Source organism: Lasioglossum baleicum, chromosome 3, assembly GCF_051020765.1.
Source record: "Lasioglossum baleicum chromosome 3, iyLasBale1, whole genome shotgun sequence".
Lineage (NCBI taxonomy): Eukaryota > Metazoa > Arthropoda > Insecta > Hymenoptera > Halictidae > Lasioglossum > Lasioglossum baleicum.
The window spans coordinates 5121448-5148321 of record NC_134931.1 but is presented as its reverse complement, the minus strand read 5'-3'; the positions used below and the strand labels follow the sequence as shown (position 1 = coordinate 5148321).

Here is a 26874-nt window from a genome sequence, read left to right as displayed (position 1 = left end):
ATAAACCTGACAAATCGTTTCCCCTTACAGTTACTTAGCTCAGTATGCAAGGAGGGTAAGAGACTCCTGGGAGAGACCTCGCTGACCATTTCTTCTGAACAGCTACTACTCCTTTCATGAATCTCATGAAAGTCGAATTTCTCTTCGATGCATTCGATTGCAATTTTGTTTCCCGATCTCTTTAAAACCTGATCGGACCTCTCGATTATATTGCAAACTATCCATTTCATACTTTCAACAATTCTTCACATTTAATATTAGATCAGTTCAATCATCTAATGTACAAAAACAGGGCAATAAAGCAATTTTGAAAAGCTGCAGTTACCCGGTTTTCGTGAAGACAATTTGTTTAAATTGGTTATTGGTTTAATTAAATATTTATCTACATAGACAAATTTTATTGAATTCAAGTCTAACGCATAATTGGGTTAGACTGTGATTAGATTGTATACCTATGTCTGTGCAGCTTATAAAGATAACTTGAGGGTTAAGGAAGATTAATAAGTCACTTGCAAATTTTATAATTAAATGTGTGATATGTCGCGCTTATGGCGTGGTTTGGATATTTTAATAGAATAAGTGAGGGGAAGATAATCGACGTCATGAAACTGTCTAATGTGATTGGAATCAATCTCGTTGGCAAACACGAGGCCTCTGGCTGGATACACATGTGATTAACATTTATCTGTTTGGACTTTATTAACTGTTCATACACACACACACATGTTGAATTTATGGCTGATATTATGCTCTTATGTTTTAATATACCATTTATGACATATTGTAGCGTTTAATCGCAGCACTTGCACTGTTAGCTTTTAGAAAGTAATTTGTCTTTTATATGTGACCTATCGAATCAATTTGCCTAATATATTTCCACCAATTTATTATCAGAATTTCTCCAGTGGATAAGAAAATAATTGCCACAATAGGCATCTTACATAAATTTACATAACAAGCATACCAGATAATTTGGTTGGACAGAAAATAATAGACATGTGTTTCTACCTCTAAACGACTTTATATTTTGATATATGGAGAATATAGTATATCACAGATAAATTAATTTCGTTTAAAATGAATTATTTCGAGAGAGTTCAGAGAAAGCTTTCAACAGGTTAATAAAACCGTCAGAGAAGGTTCGCTCGGTATCTTCAGAAGCCAAAAATTCCAAACAGCCATGCAAATATGGGTATACACGCCATATAAATGCAAAATCCAAAACTAGTAGAGGTTTAATCAACAAACGTGATTCAGCCGGCAATACTTGAATCGTTCGGATTTAATCCCCGGGCACCGTGTCCGTGCTATATGGTTCAGGTTAGTCGGATTCACGGGCACGCCTCGATATTTCAATGCATTCATGTTTCAAGAGGACATAAATAAGCTGAAGAAGAAAAATTTATCGGCTTATCTCCGGCGAACCGCGGCCAGTTGTTTATCTTCCAGCTTTATGGCAGCCCCGCCGGTGGTTGCTTGATTCTATTGCGTGTAATTTCATACAAGAAACTTCCGCCGTGAATTTACAGGGGTTCGCCGGGATTGCCGGCCGGCGTTTATAGACGGGAATCAAGTTACCCGGCCACTAGCTTGTCAAACGACAATAAATGCCTCCGTAAACCTGAACAAGATCAGACATAAACCGGCGATGCCTCCGTTTCCGTCGGTCGGATGAATAAAACCGAAGGAATCCTCTGTTCGTTAGACAGACTTCCGTCGTTTGTAATCCTGGAACGTGACCCTCCCGTTGTTCACTTTCCGGCCTTCACCTCCTGCTGCTGCTGCTTCGTTACGTCATCGTCGAAGGATCCAAACAAAAGAACCAAATTCACAGAATTTCATACCGCCGCGCCGCGCCGCCGTTCCACGTTATAAGCGGATCTCGTCGACGTGGACAACTTTTTCGTGGATCTAGGAAACCGTCTCGTGGCCGTTTCTTCATCCCGCTGGTCCGCGCAACTTTGCACACCTATATAACTTCCAAAGTATGTGTTGCACGAAAAAGTTTTGTATACAGAAGTTACATGGTCTGAAGGGGTACATTATGTATAGTGTATTTATTTTTTTTACAGGTGGAAGCATTTCGGAGATTTGAAGGTCGACTATGTTTTTTTAAATGGAATACTATATTTTTTATACCAAAATATGGAAGAATGTCGAATTCTGAGTAAAAAAGTATTGACCTTTATTAGCCCTAAACCTAAATTAACTATTTTACTCGTTAATTATTACGTTAATTATAAGTCTAATTACTCGTTAATTATATATAATATGTATAAAATATATATAATATAATAATATATATAATAATATAAAATATATATATATATAGTATATTACACAAGTGTACATATTATTTCGTGGCCATACCTTCAATTAGTTGTTTATTCATGAACAACGAAAACATGTTCTAGCCTTCGAAATAATCGCCATGAATTTCCACTAATTTTCGGAAAACGGATCCGGTAACAAAATCGAGTTTAAAACAAAATCACTATTGTCTAATTACCAGGATCGTGAATTAATTTGTACTCCTATTAAATGCTCGTGAAAAAGATACCGTATCGAAACTAAAAAATGAACAATATTCACAGTAGCGGAAATATCAAAAGTCACAAACAGGAAGTTGTAAAGTTATAATTAGATTGCGGATTTGCATTTATGACTTATGGAAATTTTCAAAAAATACTGGAATATAAAGTACGATAGAATGTGGTGCGATTTTTATTTGTATTGGATCGAACGCCGTCCCATTAGAAATAGGATTTTATTGCATTCCATTTGATAAAAATTTGTTTATATAAATTGAAAATTGCATAAACATCCGCAGTCTATTTGTAATTTGGATAGTTTTACTCCGTTGAATGAACGTTTTAATGTCATCTCTTTTATCATAAAGAGTTGAACAGTGACGTCTTCGAGTACCGGAATCAGCATGCAAACCCGATTTCGTTCTCGTGGGAAGTGCGATCGAATACATATTTTAACCCGGTTCGAGGATACCAACGCGACCGTCGCGTGTCGGCTATACGGATTGAGACCGATTATTATCAGCGACTGTAGGAGAAACTGCCACGCCGCGCCGCCGTTGCCATCGTTCCGTTCGCGCGTCGCCATTTCGAAATATCGGGTAATAATGAGCTTCCACATCCGATGATTGCCGCGTAACAGAAACTCGATACGCTGTTTTTGGGAAAATCGCGTTGCAGGTTCTCGGCTCGTTTAAAGTGCATCAATTATTCATTGACCGCTGCGCTTTGCGTATTTGCAAATCTGTTTTTGAGCGGAATAATGGCGCAAATAACAACCTACCTATCGCACATCGTATTACGGCTCACTCTTTTGACTGTAATTTAATCTTCTAATGTATACGCAATTAATTATAACGTTTCGGCTTAACTGTGATGTGGCTAAGATTCACTTAACTGTCAATAACGTGTGAAATAAAAAATAAAAAAATAAAAGTGTGTGCCTGTGCGCGTATGTGCTTATAGAATGGTTAAAAGAATCTAAGAATATTGATAATTATTTTCAATCTCACAATAACTTTAAAAGAATTAATAGAGGGACAAACAAACTGAAGACGAAGCTCCTGCTTCTGCAATTGATGAAGAGAATTTTTATTTTGCATAACATAGTATAATGATAAATATTATTTTAGTCCACAAGAATTTTGCATCAACTTATAAATGCAAGACAATGGGATTAATATAGCTTTGAGAATATCGATCTAAGGTCGTCGCACACTAGACCACCACCGACGCGGCGTCACGTTGACTCCGAATCAGCAGTTTTTGTGGCCAAAACTATTGTTACGTTATTTCAAGGTTTAATATTATATTATTATAAGTCGTTGAATTGGTCTTGATACCAGTTAGAATATTATGAAATAAAAAATATATGTTAATACTTACAGAATTGAGGTGACCTTCAGTTTTTATAAACGAAAAGTTTACTTTTAATTTTTCATTATCCGGATTTGTAGAAAAGTGAATACTGATCAACTTTTGTTGGAAACATTTGTTTGTCAGATCATCGGAAATATTCGAAAGATCGTGTTAACAATGCTCACTTGTGGCCAAAATTCAAAATTTCATCGAAAGTTTCTAAAAATTGATAATCGAGGGATCTTAAGGTCACTGATCATGTGAATGTGATATTACATGGTCTAGAAACCACGTTTTCGAACGCTCGAATATCTTGAGTTTTATAATAGATATTTTAGGCGATACGGAAGCGTGCCGATGCTGTGCTATTGCGGGTAGGTGTGCACGTTCACATTGAAACTACATAGTAGAAGAGTCTAGTGTGTAATGGCCTTAATGATGAACGTCTACTGCAAGTAGAAATAGAGGGCAATAGTCAGACACGGTTGGTGTGTACTCGAACGTGTAGGTCGCTCAGGAATGTTCAAACACGTTCCTATAAAGGACCGAGCAGCATTACTATTGTTACGTCCTAAGGTGCACGTTTTCAAGTTTGTATAGTTTAATTTAAAGATTGGAATTGAGATACAACACAGCTTCGAACCTACCTGCATTCACCGGCTTCGGTTCGGGTAATTGAGGATTTGGATAGTTGAAATCGAAGTTGGGTAACTTTTTAAAAATGATTTGAAGTTTCGATTTAATTAAAAATAATCAAGAGTATATTCTAAGTATCAAATTTCAGTTACATTGTGTTATTAGGATCTTATTGTAAAGTTCTAGTATTTACCGTTGTTCGTGGATCGGATGTAGGAATTCGGGAGATCGTCGTGGGTGAACGTTGAAGCAACTGTGGTCGTAACAACAACACTTTAATGCAATGAAATGTCACAAAACGTAAATGAACGAGTATGTCGCAATGAATGTGATGGCCCACGATTGCGTAGAACGCGAGGTGGGACCATAAGCGCGATGCGACGAAACGTGTGTCGTATAGACGACGTGTGTATAACGCGTGTATTGACTACTGCCAACGGTTATGTGTCGAACGCGGTGTCCGTTAACAAAGTGTAGAAGAGCTCTCGATCAGCCGGTGCCTGCCGAAAATCGCGCGTTCCGCGGCCGCAGGGTGGGGGGTGCCGCAACGACGTGACGTCACCCGATCGTGGTCACGCGAGATCGGTAAAGCCGATCGGATGCGCACCGGTTTGCCGGAACAACCGTAGTTTTCGCTTTTGGAGCTTATTCAATACAGTCGCTTCGCACGCCTTAGAATAATGTGGTGGTGTTGATTTTCCAGTGTTGAAGTTGTTGGTGATGATGATTCTCCAACGTTGATGTTGTTGGTGATGATGATTCTCCAACGTTAATGTTGTTGGTTCAACTTCACTTCACTTCACTTTTGACCACACACCCGATTGCTCCAGCGGGTGTACACGCTTTCGGGTCATTCCATGCCGAATCGATCACTTTTTGCAGGCACCATCGCCGATTTTGTCCTAACTGAAATATGTTGTAGTCCATGCGAAATTAGGGGGGGTTTAAGTCATCATTTTGCCGGTTTCGAATTTTTTTAGAAATGGCAGGCCTTCAAAGTTTTCAATTTTTGTCCATTTCGGCGGAAACGGGCCTCACTTACGAATTTTTATCTCAAGAACGGTTTGTCCGATTGAGCTAATTTTTGTTTTGTTTTATTCGGAACGGATTGGGCTATTACAAAATAATGTTTTCAACCTCGACAAACAACTCTATAATGTCGAAAAATTTAAACAAATTCTCCGTTTGCGTTTTTTTCGATGATGGGGCGCAGTGATTTAAATTTGGAAAAATATGGTTATATTCCTTGAAGTTTCCCCTTTAAAATGAGCCCTTGAGCAAGATGGTATCTTTAAAATTGGCGTCACAATGAGCTGGTAAAGGACGCCGTGTACCTCCGTTTCAGGTAGAGGCGAGTCGAGCGCATGGCTATTATGGTCTGTTGTCTATATCGCTGGTCTCAAGAAAATCCCTTTTATAGATCGATCAATCCTTTGTTCTAAGCTTAATCTTCATAGGTGAGTGCATCTTCACCAATTCCTGGTAATCGCTTTTCTTCATAATCGTTCGCACCCTAACCGGATGTTGGTTTTCGGTTTGTGGTTACCATCCTCTTGGCCAGATTATATTACTCTGCATATCTTCCTAGATCCTTTGTCCATTTCTTTTACGTAGTGTCTCTCCTAGTTTCCTCTGGACTATCTTCACATACTTCAGCGGTGAATAGGCTCCAACGCATGAATCTTTTAATTATTCGCTCGCATAATATTTTGAATGATTTCATTTATTTAATAAAATAGATTTCGCTGTATTCTTAATTCGTTTAATGAAGGTTCAAATTCAAGTTGAGTTTTAAGTTTGAAATAAATCACATGGGATAGCGATTCCATGTAGTCAACTGCGAAATATATCTTATGAGTTTTCCTTAGTTCTATCGCACGCAATGTGATATAATATACGACAGTTTAACATTAATTATCAATTATAATATTTGATATTTTATTTCCCGTACAACATTATTAGAGCAAGTATAAAAAGGAATTCATGAAATGTATGTTATACATTATTTCATCAATTATTATTACTGTTTCATCAATTATTATTACTGGCTGAACCATTGGACGTGACACTATTAAACATAATTTTCAAACTATATAACATCATTATTAAACTGTAACTTTTGTTCAAAACAAGTTCGCCCGGTGTTTAAATTAACGAAAATGTATCAGGCGGTGGACGCTGTATGTCATCATGAAACAACGGATATCAAGCATTTATGGTAAAGATGAGTAAAATGTAAAATATTCGGACGTTTAGAAGGATTTCAAAATTTCGCGATTACATTATTTCCAACTTAGAGGAATTATCATAGAAAGAAACAGATTTGAATCTGGGTCCCGCTGCTTATGGATGCGCGGACAATTTTTCCACAGTCTAGTCATTATTATTAAATATAATTGTATTAATTTCCCGAGAAAGATCGGGAAGGTACTTTCCGAGAGGTATTTCCAAGAGAACGGGCTGAAGGCACGGATTCGTTTTTAGAGTGAAGCGGGATCGATCGAACCGCGACCAATTGAAAGAAAGAGTGAAATCGGTGAATCATTAAAATTGAATTCCTCGGATTGGCCTCGGGGAAGCCGAGGGAGCATATTTAAGGGTTCGAAAGGGGATGACGACAGAACTCGTCGCGGCGGCGTTGCCCGGCAATTGCCGTCAACTTTGAAGTCTCAAGAATCCGGCTTCCTGCCGGAAGTCCGTGTTCGACTTATTGTCCCTCATAATTTTTGCCTATCCACCTTGCCTGCCTTATGAAAATCGTGCAGCTTATCGAACTATCGCGCTAATTTATTTTCAGAGTGAAATTTGATTTACAGAGCGGCGCGTTTGAAATAATCTTGCTTCCGCAAACCTACACAGCGCTCACGAAATTAACATTAAATCTACCGAGTCATAAAAGTAACTGGTACATGTTCCCTTATAGAAGTGACAAGATTGATTTTATTTAGACTTTCTGCAGCTCATATTGTAATATGTGCTCCCCTAAAGATATCTATACAATCATTTCTTATGAAATTATTTTTATTATAACAATAATCGTAAAATAAAAAACTGCAGAGATAATCAAATCTCTAATTGCTAAAACTATTAACGAACTAACATAATCATATCTATCGTTGCATAACAACATTTTCATACCATTTTACTGCCATGTAGATCATGTTATATGATTGACACTATTTTTTACCAAACTTAGAAATCAATTTATTGGGGAAAATTATTCTATATATTTATTATTAAAGTCATTTACTAAATTACTTTGACACAATCAACGTGTTAAGAATATCAATGTATTCTTCTGAACTTATTATAATGATTGGTGACAGAAAGAAATTATTTTTTCATTGTATAAGATGTCAGAAATTGAAAATAGACGTCGAAATACACTTATTTTATTTGTGACAAATATTTTGGCGTATACGAACATACAGGTATTTTTCATTGTAAAAACAGTGTGGATGACATTAGCACTGAATTTATTTGATATTATAACGAATTTATAACAAATGTTACGTTCGAGTTTGGGCCTCTCTTCCATGGATATAATCGTATCGAAAAACTTTTAAACCGAACACACAGGCCGTTTTCTATACAATTGGCAATTGAATGTTGATTCGATAAATGAATGTATTCTATGTTTGACGATGAAATCAATTGTTTCGAAAATATTTATCTGCCATCCAATGTTATTAAGTCCGTGATCGATTACCGAATACGCCATGCAATAATCGATTGATTCAAAACTGAAAATACTTTTATTTTAAACGTATATCCACAGTTTTTTTAACAGATGGAATTTATTTCAGTTATTCTATTATAGCATTTTCCTAATTCCTTGAAATACATACGAGTGTTTATTACAAAAACCCATTTGTTATATAAACATCTCACGTTGTCTTGTTGAACGAGTAACGTGAACAGTTCTAGATACTTTGAGAAGTTCTTGTTTCCCTAATCTTCACAAATGGTGGATCCTTTATGGATCGCTAGCCGCGCCTCGTCCTGCATCCATCAAAATCACGCGAGCCCGAATCCATTTCTCGATTCTCAGGGGAATACTCGCCGCCTCTGGCCCTTCCATCATTTCGCCATAGCTATATCAACAATGATTATTCATCACTGCTCACGTTACCACGGATCCACGATACTATTCCCATTGACATTCCCACGACAACGTTCCTGGAATCCCTTTCGATTGCGTGCCTTTGCCAAATTGTCGTCTTAACTGTTCAGCAAAGAAATAAGGTGAACTAATAGGATCTGTCTAATTTAAAAATGTTCACTACACGAATTGTCTAAAATGTACAAAATTTTTATGGCTTTTACGAAGAAAAATGTGTATACGTCTCGTTAACGTGACGCATGTTGGAACATGTCAATTTTAATGAACGTTGAAGAATAGTTGGTATCTCAATTCATGATTTCAAACATAATTAAAATTAAAAAACAGATTAAGTGAATCAGAAACTTGTCTTTTTAAATTCCAGAAGATATACCTAAGCACAAAGGAATCGTTTCTAAAAAAATTCGTTGCTGAAGAGGCTAATTCCTAAGTTCTAGAAGAACATTAAGCAACCACGGGGAGCGTAAGGTATTAGAATGGTGACCCATTTGTTCCGCCATGCGCTGTCCGAGTGCTATCACCGAAAGGAAAGAATCTCAGCCATCGGAGTACGCGGAAAGCGAAGATACGCCAATTTGAATTCCACGGAGGACGATTTCGCATGGCACATTTAATATTCGCTGGAGTAAAACGTCCCGTACGAGCGTACCCAGGCCCTAACGGACCTGGGCGACTCGCTTCATGGATTCCGTAACCGTCAGGACCTAATTCCGACCTCGCCCTAACGATTTCCAGCGTTCCAGGGTTCTCCTCCTCGGGAGGCTCGGTGCTTCGACAGTCGGCAAAGCGAAAAAGAGGAACGAGCCCACGGACGATTTGAATTCCGCGAGCGTCTGGGCCGCGCTGTAAGTTTGCCATTCGTTCGGCAGCAAATATGGCCGACCGAAGGACGATTCCAGGAGGCGTCAGCAACTGTACCTACAGCTCGTTTCAAGGATATCTGGTATGCACCGTGGCCGACGGACATAATGCAGGTTCGGTCCGCACATAATGGCAATAGTTGGCTTCGATCCCAAAGACCCATCCCACTTTCAACCGTGTTAGCTCTCCTTCACCCCCATCTTCTCCGTTCTGCCATCCCATTCTGCTCTGGGTAGATTCACTCCTCCTCCTTCTGTCTCTCACTCTCTCTTGTCTGTCTAGCTTTCTCTCTCGCTCCCTCTTTGTATGTGGATCCCGCAGTGACACGACATCGCGAGGACTTCGCTCGTCCTCTAACGAGCGGAATCCGAGACTATCGATCTAGTTACGTCGCGTGGAGGATTCTGGCCCGAGGTACTGACGCACGAGACACGAAACCAGCGAGAACGTAAATCTCCGGTTTCGCCCGATTTTACCCGGGCCCTCTTTTCGAACACCCGCCCACGGCCTCGATCATGATTCGGCACACTTCCAAACTCCCGAATTCCTGTCAACCGTTTTCTCGTTAGGAATGTTCCGTCACTAAGATTGCTGGAGAGATGGATCGGGAGCTCCTGTTGGAGAAATAAAATCATTTTTCTTGATGCTTGAAGGATATAGCAACGCTATTCTCTAGAATAGAGGAGTATACATATATGTTAAGTGCACAAATTAATTCGTAGCCTCTTTTTCGTGAACTTATTAATTATTTATTGCGTGATTGCAAGCTTCGCATGTGGGCCTCAGAAACTTTCAGATTTTCTTCAGGAAAAAGCCACACTGCTTTTATGAGATTTCTACTAGATTGTGGAACGTTGGGAGACAATTTTAGGAAGTCGTGGTGACTGTATAATTGATTAACTAGTAATTAGACTGTGAATTTGATGCATTCATGACAAAAAATAGGTAAGTACAATTTAAAATAGCGATAAGATTAAGAGGATTTAGAAACGTCAATGTATTATTTTCAACTTATCAAAATTATTAAAGAAAATGATTAAAGAACTATTTTACTTGGCTTTTGTTCCACACAATCGAGGCACAACATTCTTATTTTGCATAAAAATCCGCAGTCTACTAACAATTGACTAACTATGTAATTGATGAAAAATGACAAGTCGATGAAACCAATGGTTGCGAAACAGTTTCCAATGTTTTGGGAAACACGCTGAACGAGAAAGTTAACTTGGACTTGGCAGACTGAGTCGATTACAGGAAGAGATATCGTTGCCCGAGCGACGAAGCGGAATTACGCTGCCACGCCTCTGAAAAAAAGCAGCGTTGCGAATGAATAAAATAACCGGACACAAAAATTCTCCGGCAAATGTTGTTCAACTTTACTCAGATATTGTCTTTCCGCGCACTTTACTTTCACTGCTTCCCCCGGCGTTTCAACGAAAATAATATTTGTGTTTTCCTTAGAACCGTGGTGAGAGGAATATCGCAAAACAGTCTTGTAATTATTGTAAACCTGCTGTGAGCGACCTATGCTCCTCGATGCACAACAGAAAATGGGTAGACGATGCACAACAGAAAATGGAGATGTGCGAGCAAATAGAAGCATAATTTTATTCTATTTATTCACCTTGTTCCAGCCGACATTGTTCATATAATATATGTCTTCCAACTGGAATATTCCACCGCGGGATATCCTTCACACGAGTTTTTTGCCCGAGTGCACACACGGTTTATCATGTAACAATCCATATTTAATATTGCGCGAGAGCACACAAAGAGCGAGGCTGAACTGCGACACGTTCATTCCCCGGTGGAACGAAACCGAGGCAAAAAGCTGCTAGTAACGGGCGAAGGAAACTGATTTTCCAGAGAAAAGAAGCCGGAAAATTCCCGAGCAAAGATTATTCTTCCTACCAATCTGCAGCTGAAAAAATTCCCGAAGAAAACTTCGTTCGCAAGCTCGGATAGCCAAGTTTCGCAATCAGTCGACTTAACGAGCGAACGAGGCAACATTTCTGCACTAGCCGTATATTAAACTGTAAAAATACGTGTTATCTATAGTTTCTCGAGCAACTAAACAATTGTTCTACTTGAACTTTCACAATATTTTTAATAATAAGATTTTGATGACCTAGACATGCACACACACACACATAGGGTGAGTCACCAAACGTTATCGCCTTAAAGTATCTTTGTTGTTTTCAAAGATACATTAAATGAGGACAAAGTTGAATGGTAAAATGAGGCTCATACGATACAAAAAAAAATTTGTTTTTATGTAATCTTTTTTAGAGATATCAAGGTCACTTTCATTTTCTTAAATGGAACCACCCTTTTTTAAACATCTACAATGATAGTCCCTTTCATTAAGAATTCAGTGACTATAATTACTCAAGGCCATTCAAGGTCACGGACAGAAAGAACGTATAAAACTAAAATATTGAAGCAGAATACGTTTATCACCACTGAGACTTCTAGTAAACATGCTAAGGTCCTTCAATACTATGAAACGGTTTCAAACATCCTCTAGCCGATCACGCTGCGATTTATTTATAACAGTATGTTTCCAAACGCGATTCCGCTATGTTTTACTCACTACGTCGTCGTATGAGCCCCATTTTACCATTCAACTTTGTCCTCGAGACATTTAATGTATCTTTGAAGACAACCAACATATTTGAGGTGATAACGTTAGGTGACTCAGCCTGTACGTTGTCAACCTGAACAACTTTTCTCTATACATGTTTGTTAGTGATAAATATGAAAAACTGTTAGGTCCACTACAGCGAATTCCGCCGTTTTGAACGAATTTAGGTTAGGCCTGGATTCGTATGTTACATATGTTTAGACGGTCTTATAATTACTGGTGTATAAATCAATATCGATCGAAGTTCTCGAAATCAGGACTTCCAGCCCGATCCTCTAACTGTCCGTCAAGATGCAGCAAGCACGGGCGGGTTGCATTCGGAATGAAGTCGGGCCAGATTTAAACGGTTCCGAATGCCGATCGACACTTCGATCCGTGGGATCTCCTCGGGCCTGTAAGTCGTTCCAGTTGATTTAGTTAGTTAGCGATTCATAGCCCGGGTACAGCTTACACCGGGCTGATATATGGTGAGCATTGTTGCGCGAACGAGCTCCGCTTTCCCTCCGTACGGGCTCGCAGAGGGTTGCTCTGGATCCCCGAGGGCACAGGGCCGTCCAGTTTTTGCCCGAGTGCATTAGGAACGCGATATTTCAAGTCTGGACCCGGCATTGCTCGCTACAGACCAGCGTCTCGCTTCCTCATCCCGCAGGCATTCCTATCCGCCTCTCGTCTCTCCTCTTCTCTCTTTCTCTCCTCTCTTCTGTTCCCTGGTTCTATAAAACCGCTAGCGGCGAATCCGTTTGGGTTGGTCTAAAAACAATCGCTATAGCCGCCGCGATTCCCCGGCGGTTTCACGCTGAACACGCTGACCCGGAGCAACTTTCCGGTGACTTCGGGGCTGCGTCTGAACCTCCTTCGGGAGAACGGATCGTACCCTTAATGGCATCTCGCCGGAGAACTTTCGACCGTTTCGTGGTTATTATACGCGCGAGCACACACGCAGACAGTCGAACCAAGTTTCGTTTTCGTTGCTCGGGACCGTGGCATAGCTTGGCGTGCCGTTGGGTATTTTCGAGATTTCTGGCCGAGAGAATTGCTCGGGATGCGTTCCGCGCCGCAAACTACCAAGCTTACCGCGAACTGTCCTTTCTTTGGAAACGATTGTGGCTTGTTCTCCTACCCTGATGACTAGTCTGCGGATCTTTATACGCTTACAACGTATGCAAATTCACGGTGTACGAAGACCGTTTACAGTCAGTTAACGGGTAGGAATGGCCACAGTTGCGGGCCTTAAATACATCAATAAATCAAATCGGTGAGGTGTACTCTTTTCTGTATAATTACCACGACTTTTTCAGCATAAAAAAATAATTTAATACATGTAAAATCGAATTGACGCACTGTTTGCAAGATACCTACTGGTACCGAACGAACTTTTTTCTGTATTTTTTTAATCCAAAAACCGGTACGGTACTTGTCTAGGTATTTTTATGTGGATTCGAAAGAAATTCTTCTCTTGTTCTGGAAGTGTAGAAATGTTAATTTCTCTCGATAAAATTATTTTTAAAAATCAGATAAATGTCTAGAAAACCCCTGTACCACGCAATTAATGCAGACAGTTTTTATTCTGCATAAAAATCGGCAGTCTAATCACCCAGAATAGCGTTTCTATTTGAAGGGAACAGTTCAGTCACTCTGAATAAAGCTGGAAAAAGGAAAATCCATGAATTTGGCGCCAGAGAGGTTCCATTGCATTGGTAGAAGCAGATTCACGATTCTGACGGTACAGGGGCGGATACGCGAGAAATCCTTAACGTTTAATACCGGAAGATAAACGAAAGAAATTCCATAAGTGGCTCCGATTCTCCTTTACCGAGGGACTTTTTCTTGCTTCCGTTTTCTCGCCGGGCGATCTTCCGCGCTCGACGCTCGTGAACGCTTTTCCCGGAGAGCCACGATATACGCTCTTGGTAGATTATTGCCGTACGCGGTGCCCATTCGATCGTATAACCTGTTCCAGCGTGGTTTTTTCCCCGATGCGACGGTTGGATCGTGTATGATTCAAAACAACAGTTATTCTACCCTTTCTTTAAACAACAAAGCTTTTAAAGAACCTTCCACCTGGAATATTTCGTTAGTCCGGTTTGTCCGATTGGTTGAATGACAGGAATTTCGCGTTCCACGCGGATTCCGGGAACTTGTTTGGTTTTCCCGTGTTTTCATTTCAAAGTAAACGAAACGTGTAGCTATTCCGCTCGGAAATTTCTATTGTGTACGTATCTGAACAATGATATTAACATCGCAAACAGCGTCGCCACGAACGCGCGAGATCGAATGTGTTCTCCCGTGCAAAAATTAAATCGTACGGAATTTGCACAGCCGAGACCAGTCGGTTTTTCCAGACGAATCGTAATCTACGTCTTCCCGCATTTAGATCTAATCTCCGTTTCGAGGAGCGCTCGGTAAAGCTGATTATGATAACCCGTCCACCATCTATTCGATCGTTCTAAGGAGCGTCACCACGGCAATGCTTGCTCTTCAGAAGCACCTAAGCGATGCTCGCCTCGTACCGTTGAGGACGATTAATCAAAAGCTCCCTAACTTCGATAGTGGATGCTCGTTTGTAATGAACGGATCGGGGACGCGAGTTTTGTTATGTCGGAACCGTTGCGGAACTCGGAAATAAACTGCCAGATGAAAAGTGTCATACCCGTGGTGAATATTTAATATTTAAATTTAAAAAGTTCCACTATCTTTAATTTCCTATTAATAACATGCAACATAGAATTACATAACTGACAGCTACAGTTACGAAAAAAAAATCACAAAATTCGACTTTTATATTAATGAATTATTGTAATTAACAAACTCTGTGTAAGTACACTATTTACTCGTACGACAAATTTTCCGACATTGAAAGTAGAAACGAAATTTAATGTTATTTCTTCCCTTAACGATTTTAATAGAGGAGAAATCAAATATTGACATCTTCAATTTTTTTTAATTTTCCAACAATCTTGAATTTCATCTACTCAATTTTACTATAAATGCACAAAGATCCGCAGTCTACTAATAACATTTCTACTTTACGTACAGCGTCACCAATTTAATTCTGAAAACCAGTTATATAGTAGTCCTGTTCACAATTGTTGCAATCCGATAGGAAATTTCTCGAACAAGTCGATCGGATGTAGCTCTGAATTAATTGCCCGACTAAATATGGCGCAGTGTGCGAATGCTTCAACGGATTCGCTAATGTTCCACTAATCGCCTTGATAAGGGAGCTAATAGGGACAGAGAACGGGCGAAGATTATATGTATGCGAACAGAGGGAAAATTTGTAGAGGCGACCAATGTTTCGTCCGCCAAGATATTCGTGAATTAATGGCGACGACTCGGATTCTGTATGCCGCCGTATTCTGTCAGACGACAATAGATCGTTCGAATCGTATGTCGGCCTTATCTTCCCGCATTCTATGTCTCGTTATCTCCGAGACAGTGATCAATGACTCAAGTCGGAAGACACACCTTTATAAGACTGCATTCGGCTAGATTTACTTATAGCGCTTCACTTCGCCTTCTGAAGAGCAATTTATGAAATCCTCTGGCTTCAAAGCGAGCACAGTTCCGCATGATCAAAAGCGAAGTCCGTTTAGCCCTTTTCGACTTCTTTGGAGGAAAATTTCTTTGATGTTCCATCAGTGTCTACTTCTGATTTATATAATGTATCGTTACCAGTATCCACGAAAACTATCTTTTAGGAAGATAAAAAACAAATTTCTTTTACTGCAGTATATACAGGGTGTCCCAGCTAACTTGACCACCTTGAATATCTTTGTTGTTTTTAAAGATACGTCAAATGTCTGAAGGACAAAGTTGAATGGTAAAATGGGGCTCATAAGATACCAACAAAATTTTTTTTTCATGTAATTTTTTACGAGATTTCAAGGTCACCTTCATTTTTTTAAATGGAATGAGGTATTTTGTAATACATCAATCGATGCAGCTGGACATTCGTTATAAAAATATTTATATAATTTATGTATGTCGAAAAGTTAGTAGTTCAGGAGATATTTCAATTTAAAAAACTCTAAAATACCATTACTGTCGTACTAAGACGTTACATAAGTAAGTAAACACTAACTAAATATCTCCAATGATGAATCTTGATGGTTTTTCCTTTGTTTAGTTTAAAATAAGTAGGGGCATCTTTTTTATTACATAAACTTTTTTGCATGACCTTCAGATCATGGTTTTTTTGGCGTGGGGCACACCGTGGAGCCTTAAAGAAATAAGTTGGAAAGTGGCGGTGTGCCCCACGCCAAAAAACCATGATCCGAAGGCCATACAAAAAAATGTATTCAATAAAAAAGATGCCCCTACTTATTTTAAACTAAATATCTTTGTTGCTTCCAAAGATACATTAAATATCTTGAGGACAAAGTTGGTTGGTAAAATGGGGTCCACACACGATACTAACAAATTTTTTGTTTTATGTCATTATTTTCAGAGATATCAAAGTCACCTTCATTATTTAAAATGGCTCCACCTGTCTTTAAACACCTACAGTGCTAGTCAACGAATTCATTACGAATTCGGTGACAATGATTATTCGAGGTCGTTCAAGGTCACAGACAGAGAAATTTCACAGATGGCAACCGGAAAATCGTCACAAAACGAAGAATCAATCAAAAGCATGAATCGTGGGCTAGGTTAGTGCATCGCGGACCAGCTCGTCGAGGATCGGAGTGGATTCGCGAGCGCTCGGTGTAACACCGGGCCGATAATTCTAACACTTGAGCGGATCCACTATATCATTACGAACAAAGCGATACGGTCGCCGGCATGGGTTTTGCGCGGGCGCGCACTGATTCACTTTGGCAGCGCATTTATCACTCAACGTCCGTGCTGGATCGCGCGCCGCGCCGGGTTTTCGAAATGTTGCGCGTTTCATGACTGCCTAACGAGGAAAATGGTGTTGGCTGTGGAACCGCTGGACGTTGGTGCTGGTTTCACAAGTTTCACGGGTTTCACGGGCCTTATTGTCGCGTGTGTGCGCCCAGTTGTCTGCACCCTGGCTACTCCCGCCGACCATATTATACATATTTATGGCGAGGAAAGAGATATAGGGCGGATAGGACGCGGATTGGCGGAGGCACTGCGAAGCCAATTAAAGTGCAAATGTATGGAGATGTGGATGGAATCCCAAGTAGCACAGTGACCGGGAAACCGTCATAAAACCAAAACCCGGGGCCGAACTAATCGACACTGGGGCGAGCCGCGCCAACATACCGCAGCGGGAAGATGGGCGAATAGGGATGAAGGAAAAAAGCGGACTCGAAGAGAGGCGAGGGGATCCGGTTGATAGATTCGAGTCGGTCCGGGTGTGGATCCTATGCAACTCGCGAGATGAGAATTCTCTGTCGGTCTAGGAAACGGAATACCCAGGCCGGGGGTGTATTTAGGTCTACTAGGAACCAGCGGGCCGAGAGAATTGCCGACTGATTTTGCAGGGGATCTGGAACGATCTGGTGAAGCGAACACCGGCCTAGAAAAACAAATTCTACTGGCGCGGCGGCTCAGGGAAATTGTTACCCGCCTGACTACGGATTAACATACGGTGATACGGTGGCTAAGCTGCTCGTCGGAGTTTTTTCCTTCCACGAATTCCTTCCCGCTTGTAATTGTATTCTCTCTATGTTATTCACACGCTTGTTCGAAGCTAATGAAGCAGAAATATTCATGAAAGTAGAAATACAAATTCGATAAAGAATTGTAAATGAAATGTTTACGTCTTGACTGTCGAAAGAGTAATTGCGTGAATTTCATTTGCGTTTGTATGTAATGTAGTCTGCCACGCGTGTTGCGCACACGAAATTTGGAAAGATTCCACCTGACAATGGAGGTATTGGTACTATTATACAGGGTGAGTCACCGAACGTTGCCACCTGAAATATCTTTGTTGTTTTTAAAGCCTAAGTAGGAAGTCTACAAATAAGGGGCTTCGAAAGTTAGTGAGTGATTAACGAGTAGACTGCGAATTTTTAATGGTTAATGCAAAATAACAATGTTCTACTTAGAAAGTTTATACGCGCATGGCTAATTATAGTCACTGAATTCCTAATGAGAGGAACTATCATTGTAGGCGTTTGAAAAAGAGTGCTTCCATTTTAAAAAATGAAGGTGACCTTGATATCTTTAAAAAAAAATCACATAAAAACAAAAATATAGTTTTGGTATCATGTGTATCTTTAAAAACAACAAAGATATTTGAGGTGGCAACGTTCGGTGACTCACCCTGTATGTATATATGTATTTCAGGTACCCTTTACACCGATAGACTACATCTAAAAAATTGGAATTTTATTTTCCCTGTATGTACCCCAGTAATAGTCACCTAACCATTTTACATTAATCCATCGGATAATTTACTCGGACCCGATAGTTGCTCCTAACATCGGGAAACACTTCTACGAGGGTTTTACCAACATGGAAGTTCATTTTTTGGTTTTTACCCACTGCCGACGCACTGTGCGGAGGTTTCACAAACGAGGAGGATTTCCAATTACGGGACAAAACCCGAACGACGCAAATTTGCGGCGAGTCGGTTAGAGCTGTTTCCTGAATGGCCCAAGAGCCCGGATGGAAAGAGCAAACCTCGCGATGAAATCGCGACAAATTGAATCATCATCGATATCACAGAACCGCGTAAACAGTGTGATCAAAGCTGCGCGGATTCCACTGGCGTTGATGAATGGTAGGGTATTCGTAGGCGCACCAGGGGGGGGGGGGGAATGGTCCAGCTCTGCGGACAAAAAAGCAGCAGAGTCGACGTGGAAAAAGCGTGAACCGGTCCGCGTGTGTATCAGCGGTGTGCCGTCCAATAAATTCCGACGGGTCGCCGAAGTTTGTATTTTGTACAAATTTCACGGAAACGTGGTGCTACTTCCGCGCCGAAATTCACCGATTGGACCGAGCTGGCGAGCGCGAGAGCTGTTGGCGAGAGAACGTTCCTCTGTCGCGTGAAATATCGTCGCGAGGACATACACAGCCGACCGAAGACCGTCGGAAAGCGGGACTGTGATTTTTCCGGCGAAATAGCGGACGCCTCGTCGCCCGGCGAAATTTATGGTAGACCTAAAGTTCCGTTCCCGGGACAGCCGTCGTAGAAATGAGATTACTCGACCGATCAGCCCGGCGAACGCATCCGAGTGCTTGTTAGAAATTTTTTCCTCGGCTAATGAGTACCTTGTCCTTCTATTGTTCTGGGGTAAGTGTTCAGCACACAGTCCCTTCACCAGAAGACAACCTCGACTTCTTACAGGAAGAAGGCCCACTTGTTTTCCCAATGGCAGGCTGTTATATTCCTTACGTAGCCAGAAATTTCTGCCATTTTTCTACGTAATCTCGTAGATTTTGGCGAGAAAATGACAAAAATCCAAGTTTTGATCCTAGGGCATCAGTGGTTCAAAAGTTATGAGTGTTTAAACTTGAGCGATTTCCAGCATTTTGACAGGTAGGGGCAGGTAAGGAAATTAGAAAGCCCGAGGGTGTGTTTTTTGAAGGTGGTGGAAGTGAAAAGTAGTGGTGGTTACCATCACGAAATGTCAGCTGCGTTTCCGTCAGGTTCGTCGAATATTCTAAATATGGTAGATCACTATTTTTTGGCCGTGCCTTTCGTCCTTTATTGCGTTTACGGCCGTTATGCCGCCAGTTAACAGTTTAGCTGATCTTCACAGTCGCACGCTTGTCCCTTCGCAGAGGGTTTTACGACGGAACAGTTTGGGTTACACAACTCCAACTGAGGTCGCAGACATTGAACATGTTTACGCACGCCACGAGAGTCGTTCACGTAAGAAATGTCGCAAGTTACTTGCTACTGTATCTGCACCTTCTAGTCTCAAGCATCTCCATTCAAGACTTCACGTAAGACCCAGTCGTAGATCACCATGAACACTCGATTTGACTTGGATCACGTTGCGCCAACATGCCCGTCCATTGAAAGGGGATCGACAGGCCATTCGGTGGACAGAGCTCGGCCAATAGGACGACAGCTCGCGCCGATACCTGTCGGTTTCCATCTAATATCAGCGATAATGAACGGTCTGCGAAAATCGGGCTCCCTTATAACGACGTCCGCCATTCCGTCTATTACCATGGTAATGCGCGTGGCTTTCGTCGACGGAGAGCAGCTGCGCGAAAGAGCCGACTGGCCGGCCCGCGTTTAAACGAAAATTATTAGACACTTCCGTAGGGTTGACCACACGGGCCGAACTGTATCGGCTGCCATTACGTACCGGCCGCACCGTCGCGTCGGATCGGAATATCACGATCTACCGGAAGGCAGCTAACTGAAATTGACCGGCGTCCGGTTCATTAGAATTTAACGTCGGCCAAAGTGAACGCTAAGTGGATCTTTTCGTTCCTCTGTCCTCCTTCGTCCTCATCTAAACCCCGTCCATTTTCCAGCTAATTTCGCGATGGAAGTTTTATCCTGTCTCCGCGCTTTCGTAGACAGCGTGCCCTCGTTTCAGGATGTTCTCCTTTTCCCGACAAATTTCGATTTCTTTTGCGCTGCTTTTACAAACCGAGTGGTGGAACTAAGTATAACAGTGTCTCAGTATATGTGATCGACACTGTCTTACGGAAACTGGCAGATTTTATGCATTTATCACGACATTGCTACAAGATTGATCATTTCAATACAGATCCACAGTCATACTATAATAAAAAGATGCCATGAATAATATCATGAATCAATCGATTTCTCGTAGTAGTTAGAGTCGAGTTTGGTACATACGACGTTTCGGAGACGTGGTTTTGGTGCGAGAGACTTTAAAATAACCACGAGAGCAAGCAATGAAACATTTCTGAATGCTAAAAAACCGAAGTTTAATGAAAAGCGAGTCTGAATTGGAAACCACGTGTAAACGAACACAGCATCCGCACAACAAATGACGACGGCAACAAATCCCCGTTACGGGTATGAAAGAAACTACCACGGAAAAATGGCACTCCCATAAGCTTCGGCACATAAAAGCACGCGTTTCCATTGCATGATCCATGAGTCTCGCCGCACGGATTACGGTAAGCGCGCCGCAGGGGTGCGAACACAGCTTAATGGTCCTGAGTCGAGCAGAAATGCCAGATAGGGTGGACATTTCAACAAAAATAGACTTCGACGTCGAAACCACCGCGAGCCTCTTCGAGGTTGGTCAGTTAGAATTCGTATTAAATTCTTCTCGCCCCTAATCTTGTATTCGTCATCACACCGATCGACTTTTTAAATTCGATATCTAAAGTCATCAGTTCCTTTTTTACGATTATCCTATCCCCTTGTTTTATTTCATAAAAACGTTCAGCAGTTTCGACTGCGGCGGACCGTGGCAGCCGAGACCCTTATCCTCTCGCTACGGACGTTAAACAAACCCCAGTAATCGAGCCCAAATCGATGGATTAAGAATCCAATTGGAAATGTCCGCCCTCTCCCTAATTCACCATCTATCCGTCCTCGCTACCCACCTCCGTGAAATCCCTTGAATCCGAGCTTCACCAACAGCATTCCTCTTTAACCACCTTCCCAGCACATTCACGATCCTAAAGCGTTCGCCTACATGAACGTTTTTCTGAAATACATTTCCAGAGGCAGCCTCGATGGTGTCGGTGTTAGTGGCGGTGGTGGCGGTGACGGCGGTGGTGGTAGTGGTGTGGCGGCACCAGCAATAAAGTTTGCTTTATTTTTACTACCCCTCTGGCCAAGTACCGCCCCGTATTTCCTCGGGATATTGACATATCGGGGGTGCCGGGGCTTCTCCTCTTAACGCCCTTTTTACACTGGCACGGAATTTATGTCTTCTTCCTCCGCGTCCTTTTCTCTGGCGATCCACCCCCATCCGCGCGCGCTCTTCTTTTCCTTCTTCTGGCCCGATCTACATTTTCTTCGGTTCTACCTCCACCTCGCCCCGTTTAACCAGCGCGTTTGCCACTCACCCTCTCCCGCCACCTTTATCTCGCATCACCCAAGACCTACTCTTCCTCCGCCTCCTCCTCCCCCTCCTCCTTTTCTCAGACTCCTTCGTCCTGTTGGTCCTCCTCCTCGACGATCCCACCGGCGAAGAAGAAGACAATCAATCACGCGCACGTATCTCCACGTTTGCAGAATCAATCGGAAATCTCTATTAGGCGTGGACTCGGCGCTGGACCTATCGGCGCTGGAGCGATCGATCGATCCATGATCACGATAACGCGCACACCGTTGTTGGTGTTGCAATTTGTTCGAGGCGGTTCGTCGTCCGATTCTAGGCAAGATGTGGGATTGTTTAGATTGCTGCTGATCCTTGGCGTTTTGTTTCTTGTGTTGGAATCATTCGTGTTCCAATTTGATCGAGGTGGTTTGCCGACCAACTCGGGGCGAGATGTTGATTCGTCTATATCAGGCCTGGACACGGTTGGGGTCCCTCCCCAAATGTTTGCTTCCCCCACCAACCTGTCTTTCACGCAGCGCGCATCTTCTCGTGATAGAGGAAACGCGTCCGGAATAGGGTTGCCATCTGCGAGTCTCCCAGTTCCTCATCCTTCCGCCCCTCGCCCAGTTGTGCTGAGGAGCCCGCCTTTGCTTCCCCCACTCTACCGCCTGTGGGAGCGGAACCTCCTAACTTCACCCAAGCTAAACCGTCCGTGGCGTCGCGTGGAACAAAAGAACACCCGTTATTTTCCCTACCCGCTCCCACAGGCGGAAGAGTGGGGGAAGCAAAGGCGGGCTCCGCAGCACGCTGTGCGTGGGGCGGAAGGGTAAGGGATCTGGTGGGACTCGCAGATGGCAACCGTGGTCCGGAACGCTAGAAGGGGACAGTGGATGCTACGATGGGGATAGTTTCGTTTGAATTGACACAAACTTGTCCAAGCCGGTTATAGAGAGTATTCGCGGATCTTATAATGTAAATCGGAGAGTTCCAACATGTAGCTTGCGAGCCACACGCGACACCTTCCCCACTTAGGTACTTCTCCCACTCTTAAGCTTAATCTTTTATGTTTTAGACGTAAAACTTCGTTCCTGTTCCCGTGCCGTTACTACTGCCTACTAACTCTATGGCTGCACATACGTAGTAGTGGCGAAATGTGTGACTAATGGCGGGGACCTTGAAATTCTCAGAGAGGAACAAGTTGGAACTCCCTGATGTAAATGATCGTCACATTGAACCTCTCATATCTCTTAAATAAATGATTTTTTCACATAATTCGGTGAACACATTCTTGTAAAGGATATCGAGATGCATTAAGTGGTGCAATGAAAAATACGTTTCCATTTGTCCCACCCCGCATATTTAGAAGATTATGTTTGTTTAACGTTACCGTTAGAAATCGGACATTCCATAAGCAACAACCTAATATAAAATGCACGGTGAGGAGGGTTCGTCGGGCCTGTGGATAAAACGACAGTTTATTAATTGACGGATTAATAGCGGCTTTCAAGCAGCAAAGTCGGCAGAGGCAATGAAGGGTCTGCGCCGCGTTTGAAAGAAAAACGGACGCGTTTGCCCGGCTGAACGAGCAAAAACAATGAGCAATCGGTCGTCCGGGGGTTATATTCCGCCTCCGGTTCCGTTTTTCAGTGCATTTCTATTTATCGGTATCCTGGGACACGTCGGTGTAAGAGGGAAGAGAGGAGAAAATAAAAAAGCTGACAGCCGGGGAGAGTGGCGTGAACAGCGACGCGGAGGTGCAAAGGGAAAACGCGTTCGGGGTGGGGAGACAGAAAAAAAAGTATTACTACAGTCGAAATGTTAAGCGAACGTGAAGTCGGGGTGGGGGGGAGGGTAGGACACTGGCAGGGTGGAAAAGCCATACACGACAAAGGATTGCGAATAGACGGGTTCGATTGAACGGCAATTTCAATCAGGCCCAAATGTGCGGAAAACACGATACACCGCGTACTCCGTTACTTCTGTGCTGCCCCGGTGTACGAAGAATTGCGTTTTCTAACCGGCTTAGTATCGTCCGCACATATCCGCATCGCGGAGTCGAACACACTACTGTAAACTAAATAGGCTTGCTTGTCATTGGATTCCCTCATGTGTGTCCGCGCGTTTTACAATGAATCGACAAAGAATTTAATCCGATCCGTCCGCCTAAAGCCACTCCCGAAGCTCTTGTTTGAGCCGGCGCGGCGCGGCGCACAGCGTAATGTTCGTCAGTGCCACGGATGATAGAAGAAGGAAAACAGCGACCGTTTCATTGTCGAACTAATTATTTTTTATTATACTCGCCCGGTCTGATACTTAACATCCTCTCCGAGACACTTTCGTGATCGTCTGATCATTTCCAGAGGGTAGAACACTCTGAATAGATGCACAGCACAAAAAATTAAACAGTACTCAGCTCGTAAGACCGCACGACCGAAATGAAAACTTCTATGGCGATTGCACATCTGTCTGTTTCTTGCTCGCTCGGCTAAACTCGGCTCCTCCGTGTTTACCCGAATAGCGTTTCACCCCGAAGCGTGACGGATCAGACTCATTCGCTGCCCAGCAATTGTCTACGCGATGCGCCTAATGAAGTTTTCACTTCAAAAATGTTTTTGGCGATTCTCTCCTCCACCATATCACAGGGATGGGAAACGTTCCTACTTGACGAAACAGCACCATACATACTTATTGACTAATACTAATGGATGGCACACACTTTAAATCAGAATAACTCCTTTATAAATGGACCGAACTATTTCAGCTAAACTAGAGAGATTAGTTGACTAGTAAAACAAATAGTAAAAGTTGCTTTTTACAACTTTTTTATTCGGGCTTTTAACGAAAATTTTAAATGATTATTTTTAGTATTTCAGTTTTGCTTTGATGATGGTTGCAATACGCCTTGAAAATAACTTGAAAATATTTTACTGTTTTTTTTAGACATCCGTATATTCAGTGTTGAAAGTAAACTGTCCAATAGCTCGGCGTGTCATTAACCCGAAGAAACGTTGCGGTTGACTACAAGGATTTCCCTCGGTAACGTAGTTTCTAACGATCAATTTCGTAATCCTTCGCTCCCATGTACGACATGGTCGGTGATAGTTGTAACCTTGCAAGATGACATTCCACGAAACGAGCCATGAAAGATTATTCGCCAGCCATGCGGCTGCTCTTCTCGACTACATCAATATTTATGTAAGAACTTAGGGACATATTGAATACGAGATTTCACATTCAACTGAATGCATATCAACGTGAACGTACACATTCGATGGGATACGGTAACATTAAATATTTTATTCGGTGATACAGTACTGATTCGGTGACATTTCAACGTATTCTCAATATGCACAGGTATCGTTCATTCTTCAGAAAAATGTAGTTAATATCACAATTTGGTGAAAAATTGAAACGACATCCATGCTCTACCTCTATGTATGCATCAAAATTTATAGATTATTTAAAACCTTTTGTATATAACGTATTTGCACAAATTCTCATTTTAAGACTATAAATTAATATATCAGCGAGCAAAGAATGGCCATCCAGAGAAATTTTGGAATATTTTTAGAGGAACATTAACAAATTGTTGAAAGAAATGCAGTAAATGGGAACCCAGCTGACTACACAAGGGCACAGTGTTGGACAATAAATAAATTTATTTAAATAAATAGTATTTAAATAGAAATTTAAATAACGAGTTACTTCTTATTTGGATATTCAAATAAAAAGCAAAAATAATTATTTATTATTTGAGCAAGTCTCTAAATGAATTATTTAAAATAATAAAATTAATTGTTATTTACAAATACAATTTCAATTATTATTTGTATTGACAAATAATAAATTTAATTGTATTTTTCTATAGGCAGCTAGGCCCTCTGGACGGGCCCGACCACCGCACCGGCGATATACCTGAAAAGGTTGCTATAACAGACAAAAAATGCGCACGTGTTCATTGTATACAATGCACAACACAAGAAATAAGAGAAGAGCAAAAACTATTTATTTAATTCCACCTCAATCCAAATAATAAATAATCTTTTATTTGAAAATAAGAAATAATAAATAGATCACTATTGGAATTATTTAAATTACTTTTATTTAAATAAAAAGTTAAATCTTTTTTGCAATTAAAATCACACGTTTATTTATTATTTGAAATAAAATTTTCCCAGCACTGCACAAGGGTTAACCGAACACGTGGAATTAGTCCACAATAGCTCAAACACGAATACTAGTTATTTCTCTGCAGAGTGGAGGCAACCACGTATCAGACAGAGGGGAGCATGAACGTAATTGAATAAATTTAGTGAACCGGTGTCTTCTACGTGCAGATCTGATTTGTTCTTTATTAGGGGGGAATAAAGTCGTTTATCACACACAGCAGACAAGGAGAACGACTGTGTCCCTTGTCGGACAAAAGAAGCCGGGCTTGATTCGAGTGCAGAGAATGTTCCACATTTCTCGCTGCACCGTACCACGGTTTCCTTATGAAACACTTGCATCGAGTATTTCGTCTCTTAATGACCCGCTTTAGACACGACTGTTTAAACTCATTTTCTAACCGTTCCGCGTTTCTTTCCAGGTCAAGTGGATCTTTGGACAAAAACGACGAGCGGCTGCGCTTGCAGTTTTAATTCGTCCAGCAACGAATGCGCGTGCTGCGTTCCATCCGGAGGATGCAGCTGCGGTGCAGCATCGCCGGACAGATGCGCTCAGTGCGGACTGGAGGAACACTGCGCCAACAGTAAGCATTATTCTTCCATCCATATTAATCTTCCATCACCATTCATGTTAATATTTATTCGGACAAAC

At 41.7% G+C, this 26874-nt stretch overlaps 1 protein-coding gene across 8 annotated transcripts in view; it reads left to right on the top strand.

The window, feature by feature from the left end:
- LOC143221995 (cubilin) overlaps positions 1 to 26874 on the top strand; it is a 380302-nt gene that overhangs the window by 127641 nt on the left and 225787 nt on the right. For all 8 annotated transcript variants that reach the window (XM_076447780.1, XM_076447777.1, XM_076447782.1 and 5 more), the window contains one exon: positions 26645 to 26806. In XM_076447780.1, coding sequence (XP_076303895.1) covers positions 26645 to 26806 — 162 coding nt within the window. The remainder of the gene's footprint in view (positions 1 to 26644; positions 26807 to 26874) is intronic.